Here is a 19,109-nt window from a genome sequence, read left to right on the forward strand (position 1 = left end):
AGCCAAAGTAGTGCTGGTGGCGAATATCTAAACGGCATGACAAGTGTCGAAAAATGTGAGAGAATGCTTTTGCTCTGGCGAACAGCAAATGTCACCAACAACTTTCACGTTTGTGTTTCATTTATATCACACAAATTGTTTTACTCTAACAGCATTGTAGCAGACATGGCCTCATCTTCTCTGTGAGAAAAGACAGACTACCTTGATAACACTTCAAGTACAACATCTTTGTATTTTGATACTGCAGCATAACATTTTTATTCTTTTCATTGCCTGATTGCCTTATAGCATTTTATATGAAGGCTATCGTGACAAATTCATCACCGCTGATAGTAAACTTGAATCAAGTTATGAGACAAAAGCAGTTTGTAATTGGGTGTAGTTGAGATAGGAAAGACAACCCCACGGTGAGGTGATCCTAAAGTTTTACCTATATAAAGCCCTGGCAGCGAATTGAAAGCAAAATATGGCTGGTCATTTCTAATTGCACTGCTAGACTGTATTTTACTGGTAAAAGAACTGTATAGCTTGCTAGTATTTAAAAAAAGCTGTCAACTGCAGCAAGCAAAAGAATATTGGATATTCTGTAGCCTACACATGCATCTAGTGCCTTTGAGCTCATTGCACTTTGGTAACTAACATTGATATTGGATATTCTGTAGCCTACACATGCATCTAGTGCCTTTGAGCTCATTGCACTTTGGTAACTAGCATTGATATTGGATATTCTGTAGCCTACACATGCATCTAGTGCCTTTGAGCTCATTGCACTTTGGTAACTAGCATTGCACACAAATAACTTAATGCTTAGAGCGTAAACTCTGACACTTAAAACTATGACACGATATTTATGTGGATAGGAGGAAGTATGTTTCACCGTGATAAGCTTGATTGTTACTAATTTGAACAGGTATTTTGAACAATGTAAATGCAGTAGGTTACTAGACATATTGCCTCATAACATTAATAGCGAAGTCATATTCCCATTAATATAGAATCGGTGGGTAAGCTTTTGCACAATATGTCATTATTTCCAAACTTGAAATAAAACAATGATCATGTGTCCATGAACATGTACTTGTGTGTACATAGGCCATCAGAATAATACAGAGGACTTAACTGATATAATTTAGGATTATAATAAAGCAAGGTGAACTCGTGCACTTGATTTACTCAAAAAACTATCTTCAACATGAAGCTTCGCTAGCTTGTCATTTAAGGAATGTCACATCAAATTCCTCGTCTTTTGGCTCCGCTTGCTTTAATAGTTTCTTTAAACCTTTGTTGTATGTATCTGCCAGTGCATCTCCTTTAGGACCATCTATTATTGGCAAAAACTTCTGCAATATGTAATGAGTTCCGACTGAATTATACTTGACTTCGTGTAAAAATTTGTAGCTTAAACATGCAGAAAGAATAAAATGAATATGAGAGAATAGAGCCTAAAGAATAGAATGCAGAATATACAAATCACGAGTAGAGTGAGCTGCCATGGATGAAATGTCAGTGAAACCCTTCAGCCAATGATGCTGTTGGTAAAATCCTTTATTCAATAACAAAGTGTTAATGCTACTAAACCCTTTAACCAAACAATAAGCTTGAAAATAAATGGCTAAAGATCTCCGCGAAGTGTTGAAACACCATTAAATACCTAATAAATAAACTTCCTTATCGATGCACCACTTTAAGAGCCAAAGACTGCCTATTTATTAACACCAAAGTTCAGACTCGCTTCACTTTTGTTATGCATTTATATAAAAACATAAGATAGTTTCACTACTTCAATGAACCTCACAGCCTTGTTGAATGAAATTACAAAGATTTTCCACTATGAATCCAAATTAAACTGTAACATTCGATACTCAAGTTGTTATAGCTGTTGTTAAATGTAATCAGAGAAAAAATTTGGTATGCACAACTTGAATTGACCCGCATTTTGACCCAATTTCAATAATAATTAACAAATTGTTAACCAATCCTAGTAATACTACTTCCAGTAAGTTAAAAACTAGTTTGATTAGCTTCAAGTCTCTAAGACAACTTAAGAACTTACCAAATATGTAGCCTCTGATTGACGCAACTGGAGCAGAGTTATGAGAGCGTATTCACTCGCAGCCTTTACCGCTGAGTTCTTCTCCTTTGCACCAGTAATTAGCACTGGAATCCATACTTTCATATCACTTTCATCCAGTCCTCCGCATGCATGGTTAGCCACACGACTAACCAGTTCGATTGCGTAACCTACTAGCTGCTTCACATCATTTGAGTCAGATTTCATTCCCTAAAAATTATAAATCACAAAATAGTTTTGATCTTTGCAGCGTTCTAAAACTATTCTAAACTATGCAAGTAAGAGTTTAAATATAAAGCAACTCACAGACTTGACAGCGATGATAAGCCTTTTATCAAGGGTGACTGCAGACTCAAGATCGCCTTTGATCAGCATAGCCACTCCCCTCAATCCAAACTGACATATTGGCACCTAAAATATCAACACTCTATAAACTAAATGTCTAAGAGACTCCTCTAAACTTCACATCTGATAATATAACTAAACAAATAAAAAGACTTAAAACAAGACAGAACTAGTATCGAAAATAACTAGAGTTAAGAATCACTAGTCAATCTTACAGACCTTGTCTGAGCCACAGAAGGCCAGCAAGGTACTGATGACATTCTCTCGGTGTACGTCCTCCTCCAACAGAGCATCTCGGCATTCGCTCAGAGCCACAAACAGAGCCACACTTCTTGCGTGTAACACCATCCAACTAGGGTCATTTTTATCTAAAAACATCGAAATTCTTTCTAACTATCATAACGATAAAGTAACTCAATGCTAGTCTGTGTTGGCATTCTGAAACAGGTTCTTGACAAACAACAGTATGGCAGATACCGTAAAACCTGTATGTGAATGCAACCTTTATTTAAACGTCACCTCTGTTTGAGCGCCGCTATGGGAGAAGGATTGAAAAATAGAACGCCACCCTTTAATTGAATGCCACTTCTATTTGACCGATACTGTTTGACATTCTTAAACTTCACGAACCCATAAGAGCAAGTGATCAGTAGAAATAGAGTTTACAAAACTGTACTAATAATGACTCAATGACATCGATAACAAATAATTAGTTCGTTGATTCTGTTCATATGGAAGTCCAATTTCCAACCCCAAATTTTTAGGTTTTTTTCATTAGAAACTTTGATTGCAACACCATAGAAATGATTAGTAACTGTATCAGGCTAATAGTAGTTCCTTTTTTGATGCAGTCTTAATACTTTGATGTATGTTGAAAAACGTTTTCACATTTACGATGGAAAAGCTACTACGTATTTTGATTACACGCAGTTTCTCTTTATTTGCGCTAGAACTTTCTATTCAAAATGGCATTGCGTAAAAATTTTGCTCTTCTAAAAAATTGTTTGGACGCTAATATCAACTAGCTCAGTTGTGCAGAAGAGGCGTTGGAAGACACTGTGGATGGTATTGAACAGCCAGAAGAATATGAAATGATTTCAAAGGCAACAATAGGAATGCGCCTGGCCAAGCAAATGATGCTAACATTTTTGTTTTAAAAATGTTATTTGCTTTAAAATAGTAATTTTTGTTGATTGCGGTAATGATTGCGATAATCTGAACTCGGCTTACAATAGATCGACGCTCGTAACTCCTCTTCTATTGTACATAAAAAGTCAGTTTTGGCTGCGAACTGTAACAAATATATCAAGGAGTGCAATGAGCTTATACAATCTTGTTAAATATAGTTTTAAAACAAAAATATACCTTCAAATTTAAAATGAAATAAAAAACTTGAAAGCTCCAACAAATGGCAACGCAGGCTATAAGATCATCGTTATATATAATATATATTATATATATGTATATATTATATATACATTGTAATATATATATAATATATATACATGTATATATATATATAGATGAGAAAGCTAATATATATATATATATCAGCTTCCTCATGCATATTTACTTCAAAAATCTGCGACAAGTTGGAGGCAAGTTAGCAAAGTTTTTGCCTGCAAAATGGTTAATGTCGCACTGCCCGAAGGAGAGTGCAAAATATAGACGGCATTCGATTCGCCCATGAAATGGTTAAATTTATCTTCTCAACATCCTGATAAGGTGTTTGAAAAATAGAACTCCCTGTTTATTTGAATGTCACCTCTATTAAAGCGCCACTCTAAGAGAAGGATTGAAAAAAAGAGTGCCATGGCGTTTAAATAAAGGTTTTACGGTTGGTGACAAAAGAGTTAAACAACAATACCTGAATCAAGCTGAAAAACAAGAAGATATGTTTAAAGGCAACTATTTGCAGAAGAAATAGAAATCCTAAAAACACTTATAAGGATAATACGCCTATAATAAAACATTTAAAAACTTTTTGAAAATTCAAAAGCAAAGAATAACACAGGTGCTATAGAGTTTACATAGAGTTTTACCTAAAATCTGTGATAAGATGACATCGGTCTTTTCCTCTTTTGGCAGACAACCTATGAGAGCGCCAAGAGCTGCAGCGCTGCCTGTGCGAATGGCATCCTCAGATACAGATAAGAGCGCTGTCAGAGTCTTTGTAATCTCCTGTCTTATTGCAGTACCCATTTTAGCACCCCCTTCCTTGACACACATGCGCAAGGCATAGAGGAATGTCTCCCTAAAAGTCAAAAGAAACTGGTAGATTAATGCAGTAGGTTGGACAAACTCTAGTAACATAAAAAAACTTGTCAAATATGAAGGCTAAAAACCGATTGTTTGCACCCACTTTTATGTTTTTCTACCTGTAAAATGCTTGAATCTAAACTAGAATACGAATACAAGCCTTCAGGATTATCCTTACAAGCCTTCAGGATTATCCTATACTGATTTGTAATAAGCCTTCAGGATTATCCTATACTGATTTGTGATAAGCTCATAAGAGCTGATAAAGACATATCTTACACAAGGTTGTGAACTGCCAGTAATACAGGCAGTCAGCTGATATATGATGATGCATTGAACAACATTTCAAGCTTAAAACCTATACACGCGGCCACCTAAAGTCCTTCTATGCGCTTTCTAATGTAACCGTGGCTAGTCGACCCAAATTCACATTAACTCCTCATCAACCGGTTTTAGTACCCATTTTCAGTTGTAATGAAAATTTAATTTTTAAAATAAAATAACTTTTTTTCATTAGCTATAGTTCTAATAATACAATACATGAGCTTAGTGGGCCACTGAACCAAAACACACAAAGAACAGAAGCCAGTACATTAAGAAAAGCTTAGATAAGAAGATGAGCAAAAACCTTCAATTTTCTTTGATTTTAAGCGACTGAGTGAAGAAAAAAATTTGCGTCAGGTTAATAGACCAATAGAAACTGACACAGCATACCTCACAGCCACATCATCTGCATAGTTCTTGATGCCATTGTTGATCTCGGTGAACACTGGATCAACCCTCATGTGTATGACGATAAGCTGGGCGATAGCCTCAGCAGCCTTCAACCTTACTGATCGAGACGGGTCATTGAGAGCCTTTACAAATGTCGTCTGCAGCTGAGGTAAAAATGGCTTTAGCATTGGTCCGCACTACAAATCAAATTGGAGTGCCCATGTTCAAATTAAAAACTGGAACAAGATATACTAAGCCTGCTCAACTGATGCAGCACAGAGCCTGCTGGGATGTAGGATCATTGCGTTAAGTCATGGGATAGCAGAGTTAATGCGTCAAATATGGTTACACAAATAAAATAAAAGTTAGGCTAACGAACCAAGCCATGAAGTTACCAACAATACTATGGGCTATAAGGAGGTACAAAAGGTTTCAATAAGTGCATTTAAGTATCTCTAATAGACAAATGCGAAGCACAGACATATTATAATGAATACAAATATCACTAGATATCTGTGAAAAAGGTAAGAAATTGCAAACAGAGTTTTAGTGCGAACATGATAAAACAAAAAATGGAAAATATTTGTGATACTTGCAATTTTGTCGCAGTACCAAAATTACCTATAGTTGTGAGAACTGCCAACGCTTGACATTTATGTATAATAATACCCTACAGGATGAAAATATTCGTTAGTCATTAAAATTCGCGATTTCGCGAACAGCCAATCCCGCGAATTATTAAATTCAGTGAATAATTAGTTCTATTTTTAATCACAAGAGAGAATAACTACTGCATCAAATTGAAAACTAGTCGCTAGCCTAGTTTTTAATGTAAATACTAAAAGTAATTGAGTTCCAAAACATTTTTAAAATCATTGCCTGAGCTTTGAGCTAACACCATTGGCAATGCATCACATTTATTTACAAAATTATTCGAGGTTGTCACAAAATGTGCAGAATGGCATCATTGCGAAAATAGCCGCGAGGCAGAAGTACTAAACGTAGCCGAGTTCCAAAACTTCTTTAAAATCGTCGCCAGGCTTCGAGCTTTATTGCCATTGCGTCAAACTTTACAAAATTATTCAAGGTTTTTACAAGTTATTCGGCATGGCTTCAGCATAGCAAAAAAGCTCTCCTAGTCTTTTTACATTAGAATCAACTCCATCAATCTCTAATACCGAAGTCAAGGACGATCATGATTTTGATCTGGACATTATGGTATGTATTTGATTTACAGTGCAGATACGTTTTTTCATAATTAACTGCATTAGTTAATTCTTTTGTTTAAAAACTGATCGCTTTCATCAAATACTTCAGCTATTGTTTTTGTACTTCCTCAACACTCGTTAATATTTTTTCTTTTTTGTGTTTACTGCAGATTGAGAATGAAACAACCTACTCCGATTACGAAAACTAGAGACAAGTAGTAATATTCATCAAGGCAGGAATATTGGCAGAGAGGCAACCAGTCAACCTAGACCCCTTCATCGACAACTCCTTGACATCACTGTAGCAAACATGATTAAATTATATATTTTATTTCATGTATAGATATATTATAATTTATTACAAACTTGAGGTATAAATAAAATATTTTAAATACAAATAAAATTTTACAAACGACGAATGGAGTAAATATAAACAGTTTAGTCCATATGGCGGTTGTCTAGCAATAAAATTAAACTGGTACTCTTGATATGTGAATACTAGCGTGTAATGGTGCTTTCTGACTAGTTATTTTGGTAGTAGCAGCTCTGTCGCTGTCACTGTCTTGGGTAGGTGTTGAAGGCGATTCTCTCGCTACTACATGGCTGGTAAGGAAGTTATCATCAGAACTCTCCTCGTGGCTTACTATTGCAAAGTTCTGCCGGTTGGCCAAAGATTTACCAAGATGTGCCTGTAAAGGCGTTTTTGTTCCTTTTTAAAAACAGATATATTCTCCTCGTAAGTAGCTGCGGTCACTTCAACCTCAATTTCCAGACCTCCCTGAATGATTAGTGATCTTCTAAGAATGACATCTACCACCCTTGCAATCATTGTTCTTCGATGTATGATGAAAAATCTCACACTAAAACAAATAATGAAGCAGTAGGGATGGAAAAAATTAGTATTGCGTTTTACCGAAGAACCAAAGTAAAATTCAACTAATTTAGTAAATGTAAAAAACTCATTACTTACCACAAGTTGTTGGCTTATCAAAGGCCTCCAAAGCGATGAATATTCGTGAAAACCTCTGGATGCAGCAAAAATTGTTTACCGTAGAATAGCATGATCACCTCGCAGTTGTAAGCTAAATATAAATCGGAACATGCAGTGTGCGCATGCGTAGGAATAACTATTACTAGCCGCAATAGAGTTAACTTTTCCTAGAGAGTGGCAGTTTTCAGCCGCGAATAAATTCATCCGCGAATATGCATGAAAAGACAATTTTCGCGAAATATAACTCCGCGAATACATTCATCCTGTAGGGTATTTGTTCACGAGCTGTATTCCAGCTTCGGCTCACCAGTCTGTGGAAAACGTAAGCAGAAACTAGACAAACTTTATTTTCAACCATTCTGACTGGCTAGTGTAACATTTATCAATTTAAACATGTTTTTCTGTAGACCATAACGTTATAACAACTATAGTGCCACACAATTAGTGGTAAAAGTTGGCCCTTCAAAACATTTGTTTACGAAGCTAACAGGTTTACAGTCACTTAGAGACATAAGATAAAAGTAAGTCTATTATCAGGTGCCAGTTCCAGTTAACAAAGTATCGCACGGTAAGAAACCTAGTTGTACCGACCTTAATGAGAAGAATTATGATGGTGTTGACCATGGCCACTCTTACGGTAGGTCCATACCTATCGCCGAGTACACGAATAAGAGGACCTGTGACGTGTACTACAGATGGCTTCAATGCATCAGGGGAGGCAACTTTAATAGCATCGGATAGCCCAATGGCTGCTGTCTCCTTCATTTCTGGAGCTCCATTAAGCAAGCCTTCTCTGAACACCGGTAGAATGCACGTGATGCCCTGAAGCAAGAGAAGACATGCTAGTCAATTCTAAAGATTTTACGGTGACAGTGCAAGCCAGACATGATAAATAGTACTGAAAAGAGAGTCTTTTAGAACTGAAGGAAGCTCTCAGTATATATAGAATTTCGTACATTCAATAGTGGTTATGATTGACTACTCTACGACTATTCAGAGCTGATACACATTTGATATGGAATACATCAAATGCAATCGACCTCACTGATTCCATAGGTGAAAATAATAACGAAACTATCTAATGTTACCAAATTATTTTCAACTTGAACATTTGCTCAACTCTGTCATGTATTAACGCGTCATATGAGGGTAAGGCCGTTTTTGGCAGGATTGTGACGCGCGGGACATTTGAATGCTTCCTCGCATACTTCTCAGCTCAAATGCGAAATCCTGGTGTCATGCATACTGTTTTAGAAAGCACTTGACATCAACTATCACTGAATGAGATTTCATCTTCGTCATGCAATGCATTGACAAATTATGAACCATTAAAGCTGGTGTGACGTGAGAGACCATAATTTGGCATGAAAAACTACTCTTTGATCAATTGGAAAAATCTTCTGGAATTTTGGACTCATAACATTATTATTTGACAGGATCAAAGCTCTATTGTCCTTCTATTAGGAATACATACCATTTTGTTTCTAGGCCAAAGTTTAATGACTCTGTAAGGTTTGAAAGAAGACTACCACCTGTGACGCGCGGGACTGTGACGCGCGGGACAAAAATAACATGAAAAATTAAGCATTTTTTATGTTTTGTAGTTGTTATACCACAGTTGTTATGAGTTGTTGTTAGTTGTTATGAGTTGCAGTTGTATCATTGAATATACTTGTGCTATTTAAACATAAAACACATATAACTTGAAGATTGTCAGGCTTTCATACAGTAAACTATTTTTTCTTAAAAACATTCTGCTATTATTATTGCCTCATTTTCTAGTACAAAGTGTCTCAGTGACCTGGTAGTTGCTGTTGGTAAAATAACTGGAAATGCTTTAAGAAGAAAATTCCTGTGGGTGGTTCTTGTGTCGTCGAGGTTTGGCCATGTGAACTGCTTGCATGCACAGTGTGTACTTTATATTGTAGCTACCTTCATTTGCTTCCCCTGTGTGAATTTCTCCAAAGCTGACTTTGGAGGCATAGGCCATTGCGACCAGTGTTTGTGGTAAAAACTGAGTCAACGTTTGTGAAGTATTTCCTGTGGTCACCTTTTGATTAAGTTCACTGCTCCTTGTGTATGGAACTGGCTGCCAAGTAGAAGAACACCATTCCATCAGAGTAACATCACCATCTTCTTTAATTGCTATGTGATGGCAAGATCGAATGCCATGAATTGGAAGTGCAGTGGACCAGCGTTCTTTGCAGATCCTTGCTGTTTTAGTGATCATATTTTCTGAGATGTATAAAACCATCATTGGTTTCACTGATTTGGAAGTTATTATTGTTGCAGCTTCTGCAAATGACTTTGCCGAGTTTACGACATACCATCCTCGATATACTGCCAATAGAACCTGTTGTTTGATGCTTTCCCCAACACCATCTACTGTACCTTCGCCATGCGATGTCTCAAAAAAACTCTAGTCAGCTGGCATACCCATTTCTTCCTTATGGCCTATCAAGTTCTCAACTGTGAACTAATTTTTGATTTGCGAAGCGGATCCATCACTTACATAATGAATATGTTGCCGATTAATATTTTCTGCTTTCAGAAATTTCACAAGTTCTCAATTAAACGTGTAAACAGCATCCTTAGTGTGTTCTAGGCTATCACTAACTATTGCACAGCATTTGTAGGCTAGGACTCCATCAGTTTATGATAAATCATGACAGTGAATACTGTCACCCTTATTGTGGTGTAGTAGGTGCTTTGGATTTCGGTTGCTTGCTTACAGTTAAAGTTCCCACCGAAATCTTTCTGTATGATCACTTGCCCATTTTTCAAATTCTTTTTGAGGTAACTGATTGATTTGTGTTGACGGTTGGAAGTGTACATATGGAGGGAAAGTGATGTCTGTGGGTATTTCAGCAGCCCAAGCAAGTCAGATGATGGCATCAGATCTTCAAACTTGTTTAGAAAGCCGTTTTCACCATCTCTCCATTGATAGAAATTCATATGTTCTTTAGCACTAACAACCAAACTATTGATTGGATCGGCGCCGCAGAAGTCACATTCCCTCTTTACACATGATTCATTTTCCATGTTACACACAGTTCTTTTCAGTAGCTGGTGGACAGTAATGGGCATTTCCAAAAAACAGACACTGGCCTGCCGCAGTCCCAGTAAAGCTAACTCGCATTTATGTAATATTTGCGAGCACAGACAATTTGATCATGTCTAGAAACTGGCTTGCAATTTACTGGGCCCAACTCTTTAAATTTACTAGGGCTCACTTTGACATCTGAAATCTTGACATATTCTTCATTGAAAATCTCAAAAATGTCACTCAACGTATAGTTCTGCAGGTGTTTCCGAAGCTTTCAATGCTTGTGGATAAGAAGTGTGGCATGATGTTAACAGCAGTTTGGCATTCATTAGAATACATGCCAGCTCAGAAGAAAATTCTTACAGTATCTATAAGGGAAACCTACTTTCTCTACTGATTGAAAATTCAAAGCGTGAGTAAAAGAATTTTTGTAGCCGTACTTTAAAAATACACATTTGGTTCCACGATTACCTGGTAATTTGCACACTAAGTGTGTGTATCAGAAGAGTAGGCTAATATTGACAAGCTCCATATTCTGAGTTACAAAACATCATAAAATAGTTCTAATTCATTACTTTTCTCAAAGAAACTGGTTTTTAGACTTGGAATATCTAGCATTACTTTCACATGCCAGGGTATCAAAGAGAACTCCCAAACCAAGGCAGACATCACCATATTATTAGAAATGTCCCGCGCGTCACAAATACTTCCATGTACCTATAAAACAAAAACTTGCAGTATTTTCAGCAAATTGGCGAGTTTGGCTAAGCTATAGTAGCCCAAAATCGAATTATAAATAAGAATTTTTCATCTCAGATAGCTAAAGGAAGAACAGGCTGCAACTAAATGCACTGAAATTGTGACGCGCGGGACAAACTAATTTTTGCTTGCCTGAATTATAAGGAGAAATTTGCATTTGCTCGAAAAAAACACCTGGGCTAGAAAATCCACCCTTGTATTGATTATAAAATGGAAGCAAAATTTATTTCAGAATGAATTGCAAAGTTTGAGAGGATATAATCAATTGTCCCGTGCGTCACACACCATACAGTAAAAAACTACTTGCATGCCCAATATCTTCATGAGAGAAGATTTCATTATGAAAACTTTTGTATTTCCACATGTCTGAACATGTTTACTCGCTAATTGACTGGAAATTATGGTTGCAAAAGGCAGAAAAAAATTGCCTCTGTGTGTGACACCATGCTTGGCCTGGCCCATGATAAAGCAAATATTACAACGCTTTGAGATCATACACAAAATTATATTGCTAAAAACAAAGCTGCAAGCAGACATAAGAAATGCATGCAGTGGTTGACATTAAGTCAACGATAAACCAGCTGACGCATCTAACAGAGCACCACTACTAGACTCCGTGTTAGATTATTGAGAACTTTTTGCTTATGTACAATAAGATGCCATAGTGATATTTCCATTTATTTAAAAAGCTCAAAATATTTAGAAATAATTAAAGGGAAAGCGTAAAAATGAGAAGAACCAGTTTTGCTTATTCATAACTTAATAATAAGATGCAAATACACCAAGAAAGTTAGAATTTCTGTGTGTCGAAGCAAGGAAAGTGTGTAATGGTAATAGCTTTTAATCATGCATCTGAATACGACTTTCATTATATGGATTTTAAAAACTAAACAGACAACAATTGGACTGAAGATGTTTACTGTTGTATTTCATACTAACCTTCTTGGGCAAGCAAAGACCAGGAAGCAAATCTGAACCTTTGAGATCACCGACAGCATATCTGAGAGCTTGTTTTACTGTGGGCACTTGCATCATGCGTTTGTTGGCATCTAATCGCTGTAAACATATATTATATATAATACATATTATGTATATGTATATATATTATATATAATAATATATATTATTATATTATATATAATACATATATTAATCTCAGCAATGTAATTGAAAAACATGCGAGTAAACATTCAATCAGCCATACAGTCTTACAGGTGGAACATTTAGAGCTGTTTTTGAAATATTTGGCCTTTTACATATATAAAGGTAACTCACTGTGACAATAGAGTTAACACATTCCCAGCCAGCGGTGAGCACATCCAACTGATCAGAAGCAAACAGACCAATGGTGGCACGAAAAAGCTGCGAGAGGTAATCATCATATTCAACTTTAGTATCCTTGCAGAAGACGTTCAGAACCAACGCTGACGCTGCCTGTATTCTAGGGTCCTAAGAAGTAATCAATGATAGGTAAAGCATTGGCCTTATCCAAACCTTATTGGTGATGGGTTATGCATTTCATAACCAACTAACGTATCTGAGAGTACTTGCAACGATGTGACACAATAGCTAATGTACCAATTATGAGAGAACTAAAAACTAACTGGTATTAGACCATTTACTTCCTTATTCATCGGGTATTAAATGACGACAAGCTGAGGAACCAGAAATTTGGGGAGGCAACGATAGTGAGCCGCTTAGCATCACCCCATACCATTATGATTATTAAAATAGCTACCATGAAGAAGATTTTCATGTACAAACAAAAAGGCAAACATAGCATATACATGTACTCCCTGTAACTTACCTTGTTGCTGAATAGCCGCAGTGACTCTTCTATGACAGTTTTGATGCCAGCATCAGACTGGGCGCTCAAAACAACAGCAGCGCAATATCTCAACTCTTCCTCCATATCCGGGGTACCAATTTTATTTGCAAGACTTCCACTCATTGCCTGAAAAATAGCTTTCTTATTTACAGTACCAAAACTTGCTTTTTGCTCTATTTTTCATTTTGTATCATTATACCATGTGCCATTGTCAAAACCTTAATAACAACGAGGAATGGTTTGATCACGTGAGAACGGAGAATAATAAGATAATCAGCATGTTATTAACAGCTGCACAAGATGACACTCTCAGCTCATATAAAGTACATGTATGTTCTTAGGGTCTGCTTGTTCAACTGGGCCTTGTTGGCCTGTTCCATAAGATGCGTGTGCATAATACTAAAACACAGGCCAAAGCTCTCTTGAAAATGTTGATTAACAAAGGTCTACATGTGAAAAAATTAAAATGATAAAGTAATGACATAATATATAGCACTTCCAACAACAAATGATGCATCCCGGACCAACAAGTGGGATAACAGTAATAAAAAGGGCTACAGCGTGATGAGGCTGTTTAGATACAGCACTATACAGCATATACTACACTGTTTAGATTGTCCGGTGCTGCCTAACCCTTGCAAATAAAATGTATATTAATGCATACATAGTGATACTGATACTATAAAAATAATTACAAGAAAATTTAATGTAATTAATATCCTATAATAATTAATATAATCCTAAATTGAATGCACTTTGAGTTGGCTGAAGAGGCATATGATTTTAACACAAAAACAAAAATTTATCATTTCAAGTCTGCTTTTCATACTGGTAAGCATCTGATACATAAGTTATTGTTGCAAACACAACACATTGTTTGATTTTTGATAGATTATTGATTTTTAAATAGTAATTGTGTTGAGTTGAAAAAACTTAAAAATTTGTAATGAACTCAGAGTACACTGCAGGCTATCGATAAATCTGCTATGGAAAGTTAGATTACAAAATAATATTTTTCAGCTTCATGTCATTCCAGACTTTTAGAATCTGCAACCAAACACTGCTGTGCACACGCTTCCCCCGGCTCGCAACCCTTTGACATACCCACCTGGAGTATTTTGTAAAGCTCCCTGTCGAGAGCCTGACCGGCCACACTAGCCAACAACGAGAGTGCCTTAGTGTTGACAGGAGGATGAATAAGCTTGGGCACAAGGTAAGGCAGGACGGCGTGTGACTTGATGGCCATGACCTGCTGCATCCCATCCAGGGCATACTCCTGCATAAGCTCATCATTCTACAGAGTAATACTACCAAAATTGAGTTTGCTTAGATACTGTGTGAGGAATAAGCTCACAACTGTGTACATTTGTATTCATACAAAGTGTTCTTATCACAATACCTATAACTATTGTTAAAGCTATTTTCACAACTTGGGTTAGCATGCAGAACAACTTTTATCTACTATATAAACGGCAATCGTTGTCTATCTGTGTATCTGTCTGTCCGCTTTATAGAGTACCGTACTTTTCGGACTATTAGCCGCTACTTTTATATAAGGGCGTGTCTATTCTGTGGTTTTTTTCACCGCTAGAGCGCATTAACGAGAATCTCCGGTTAGTACACGCCTCTATTATAATACGTAACCTGCTATTCATCGTAGGGATGGACGATAAATACTGATATGCTAATAGTATGAGTTGTCTTCTCGATGTATTGAGTCACCGATAACTCCCAAATACGAGCAGTATAAATAAATTATTTGGCGTTTTTTTTCGATTCGATCGTACGAAGCAAACTTAATTAATATGAGTAAGTAGTAAAATTAATTTAGTAGTAAATATTAGTAGTGAATTAAATAAAACTTACTACTCTTTAAATAAATTAATGAGTAGTAAATTACATCTAATTAATATTTACTGCCAACGTGTACCAGGAAGGTCATGTGAACATTTGTTTCTTGCAACCACTAGAAAAACGCTGTTCTCTATCTACTATATAAACGGCAATCGTTGTCTGTGTGTGTGTGTGTGAGTGATTGATTGTCCGCCTTATAGCGTACCGTACTTTTCCGACTATTAGCCGCTACTAGGTATCTAGAGCGCGTTAACGGGATTCTCCGGTTAGTACACGCCTCTCCGGTTAGTACACGCAGTCTTTTCTGTTATCGTCGTACGAATTTCGGTCGTACGAAGCGAACTGAATCAATATGTGTAGTAACGATAAATAAATTATAGAGCGGTCTTTCTTTTTCCATTCGGTCGAACGAAGCCAACCAAATTAATATGAGTACTAATTATCGTAATTTCGTAATATCGTAATTTCGTAATATGGACTATTAGCCGCTACTTTTCTCTGACGATTTGAGCCAGGCGGCTTATATAAAGGTGTGGCGATTCTGTTGTTTTTCTTTCACCGCTCGAGCGCATTAACCGAAATCCCCGGTTAGCACGCTTTTTAAACGGCAAATTTTCTGCCGTATTAAAAAGCACCTTTCCTGAGTTCTGCGGCCTATACAAAGGTGTCTATACAGCTATACAAATGTACTATTCATTAAATAAAATAAATTAACGAGTAGTTATTTACATGCAATTAATATTTACTGCCAACGTGTACCGAGAAGGTCACGTAAACGTTTGTTTCTTGGAGCCACTGGAAAAACGCATTTCTCACCTACTAAATTTCCACATCAAAAAGGTAAGTGTTTCTTATACGATGTTGTATTGTCTATGAATTGCCACATCTCCACTACTTAATAACGTTGGATTTGCCGCTGTTCGTGATAGTGGGTCATGTTCATTTCCTTCAGCAGCCGAGTTACTAATTTTTTCCAGCTACGAGTAGGCCTACTGTAACTTACTATTACAGAACTTTCACGAGTACTCCGAGGGTTGCGATACGCTATTGTGAGAAGAAAGAGAGCAGCTGCTATCGACTTACTGCCACCCTGCATCAGCCATGACCAGCTATACGTCGCCTGCTCAAAAGTAGGCACACGCCGAAAACTGTTTCTTCATACGCCCGACAGAAAAACCAAAAATGTTGTCTATCCGCATGTGTTGCGTTGAACTAAGGGAGAGAGAGAGAGGGAGAGAAAGGGAGAAAGAGAGAGGGAGAGCGAGGAGGAGAGGGGGGGGGGAGAGAGTAGGGGAAAGAGAGAGGGAGAGCGAGGAGGAGAGGGGGGAGAGAGGGAGAGAAAGAGGGAGAGAGAGGGGGGAGAGGGGGAAGAGGGGGGGGAGAGGGGGAAGAGGGAGGGGAGAGACGGAGAGAGGGGGAGAGGGGAAAGAGGGAGAGGAGAGAAGGAGAGCGAGGAGGAGAGAGAGAGGGAGAGAAAGAGGGAGGGAGAGAAGGAGAGAGAGGGAGAGCGAGGAAGAGAGGGGGGAGAGAGAGAGGGAGAGAAAGAGGGGAAGAGAGAGGGGAGAGACGAAGAGAGGGGAAAGAGGGAGAGAGGGGAAAAAGGGAGAGAGAGGGGAGAGACGGAGAGAGGGGAAAAAGGGAGCGAAGGAGAGAGAGAGGGAGAGCGAGGAGGAGAGCGAGGAGGAGAGGAGGGGGGAGAGAGAGAGGGAGAGAGAGAGGGAGAGAAAGAGGGAGAAGAGGGAGGGGGAGAGACGGAGAGCGAGGAGGAGAGGGGGGGGGGGAGAGAGAGAGGGAGAGAAAAAGGGAGAGAAAGAGGGAGGGAGAGGGGAGAGAGGAGAGAGGGAGAAAGAGGGAGATGTAACTGCATATTTGGAGTTGTTTTACCGTATGAAAGACAACTCTCAATAAACCTTATGCTGCCCGTGAATCTGCTCTTGTAGACGGGTAATGCAGCTAGTCTACTATATAAACGGCAATCGTTGTCTGTCTGTTTGATTGAGTGTCCGCCTTATAGAGCGGTCTTTCCTTTTATCGTCGTACGAATTTCGGTCGTACGAAGCGAACTGAATTAATATGTGTAGTAACAGTAAATAAATTATAGAGCGGTCTTTCTTTTTCCATTCGGTCGAACGAAGCCAACCGAACTAATATGAATACTAAACATCGTAATTTCGTAATATGGACTATTAGCCGCTACTTTTCTCTGACGATTTGAGCCAAGCGGCTTATATAAAGGTGTGGCGATTCTGTTGTTTTTTTTTCACCGCTCGAGCGCATTAACCGAAATCCCCGGTTAGCACGCTTTTTAAACAGCAAATTTTCTGCCGTGTTAAAAAGCGCCTTCCTGAGTTCTGCGGCCTATACAAAGGTGTCTATACAGCTATACAAATGTACTATTTATTAAATAAAATAAATTAACGAGTAGTTATTTACATGCAATTAATATTTACTGCCAACGTGTACCGAGAAGGTCACGTAAACTTTTGTTTCTTGGAGCCACTGGAAAAACGCATTTCTCACCTACTAAATTTCCACATCAAAAAGGTAAGTGTTTCTTATACGATGTTGTATTGTATATGAATTGCCACATCTCCACTACTTAATAACGTTGGATTTGCCGCTGTTCGTGATAGTGGGTCATGTTCATTTCCTTCAGCAGCCGAGTTACTAATTTTTTTCCAGCTACGAGTAGGCCTACTGTAACTTACTATTACAGAACTTTCACGAGTACTCCGAGGGTTGCCATACGCTATTGTGAAAAGAAAGAGAGCAGCTGCTATCGACTTACTGTCACCCTGCATTAGCCATGACCAGCTATACGTCGCCTGCTCAAAAGTAGGCACACGCCGAAAACTGTTTCTTCATACGCCCGACAGAAAAACCAAAAATGTTGTCTATCCGCAAGTGTTGCGTTGAACTAAGGGAGAGAGAGAGAGGGAGAGAGAGGGAGAGAAAGGGAGAGAGAGGGGGGGAAAGAGGGAGAGAGAGGGAGGGAAGGGGTGAGAGAGGGAGAGAGCGAGGAGGAGAGGGGGGAGAGAGAGGGGGGAGAGAGGGAGAGAGAGGGGGGAGAGAGAGAGAGAAGTGGAGAGAGAGGGAGAGCGAGGAGAGGGGGGAGACAGAGAGGGAGAGAAAGAGGGAGAGAAAGAGGGAGAGAGAGGGGGAGAGAGGGGGAAGAGGGAGGGGGAGAGAGGGGGAAGAGGGAGGGGGAGAGAGAGAGGGGAGAGAGAGAGGGGAAAGAGGGAGATGTAACTGCATATTTGGAGTTGTTTTACAGTATGAAAGCCAACTCTCAATAAACCTTATGCTGCCCGTGAATCTGCTACTGTAGGCGGGTAATGCAGCTAGTAGATTTATATATTGCCATGTTGTAATCGTTTACATAATAATAATATCTAGCAACATAACTCACCAACTTCTCCAGCAAATCTGGTAGAATTTCCTCCAGCACCCTAGTGCCCACATTGGAGTGCAGTGAATCAAATGTCTTTGCCGCTGCCTCTCGAACTGAGCCATTTGTATCCGAGAGCGCTTTGCAGACTGTGGGAATAAGACTGTCTGAGTAGCCTATCACATGATCTCTGCTAGTAGACTTCATGATTTCATTGAGTCCAATACAGACACCCTGCCTCTTGTCGGCATCAGCATCCGACAATCCAGCTCGCAGAATCGGCAAAATCTCTGGCAAAACTCGTTCTCCTAACTTTTTAACCACATCTCCGAGCGTACGCGCTGCAACCTAGCAACACATTTACGTGTTATTATTACGTATCTATTAGATCCCATAAGTAATTTTGATCAATTTCCAATATTTAAAACATATCAGTTCATCTAATTATTAACATTGCTTATGAAGGCAGAGTTGCAGCTGACCTTACTAGACTAATTAACAAGTAACAACTGTTAAAAAGTTATGTCAGCACCTGCTGCCCATGTGCTGCCTGTCTAACTAGCTCTGCACTAATTGCCCAACCACCAAAAATGCTTACAATCAATTAACCCGGATGACACCAAATATTTAAAATTTTGGTCAGTTA

General features: G+C 38.3%; 1 protein-coding gene across 1 annotated transcript in view; it reads right to left on the reverse strand.

Annotated features, from left to right (window-relative positions):
* Window positions 1-1,005: 1,005 nt before the first annotated feature.
* Window positions 1,006-19,109, reverse strand: part of LOC137389472 (stalled ribosome sensor GCN1-like) — a 58,366-nt gene continuing 40,262 nt past the window's right edge. The window contains exons 35-46 of the mRNA XM_068075499.1: window positions 18,485-18,811; window positions 14,330-14,515; window positions 13,201-13,347; window positions 12,669-12,842; window positions 12,333-12,449; window positions 8,180-8,410; window positions 5,390-5,586; window positions 4,459-4,670; window positions 2,636-2,784; window positions 2,378-2,482; window positions 2,054-2,281; window positions 1,006-1,340 (exon numbers count right to left, since the gene is read on the reverse strand). Coding sequence (XP_067931600.1) covers window positions 1,212-1,340; window positions 2,054-2,281; window positions 2,378-2,482; window positions 2,636-2,784; window positions 4,459-4,670; window positions 5,390-5,586; window positions 8,180-8,410; window positions 12,333-12,449; window positions 12,669-12,842; window positions 13,201-13,347; window positions 14,330-14,515; window positions 18,485-18,811 — 2,202 coding nt within the window. The 3' untranslated portion in view covers window positions 1,006-1,211. The remainder of the gene's footprint in view (window positions 1,341-2,053; window positions 2,282-2,377; window positions 2,483-2,635; window positions 2,785-4,458; window positions 4,671-5,389; window positions 5,587-8,179; window positions 8,411-12,332; window positions 12,450-12,668; window positions 12,843-13,200; window positions 13,348-14,329; window positions 14,516-18,484; window positions 18,812-19,109) is intronic.

This window comes from Watersipora subatra, chromosome 1, assembly GCF_963576615.1.
Source record: "Watersipora subatra chromosome 1, tzWatSuba1.1, whole genome shotgun sequence".
NCBI lineage: Eukaryota > Metazoa > Bryozoa > Gymnolaemata > Cheilostomatida > Watersiporidae > Watersipora > Watersipora subatra.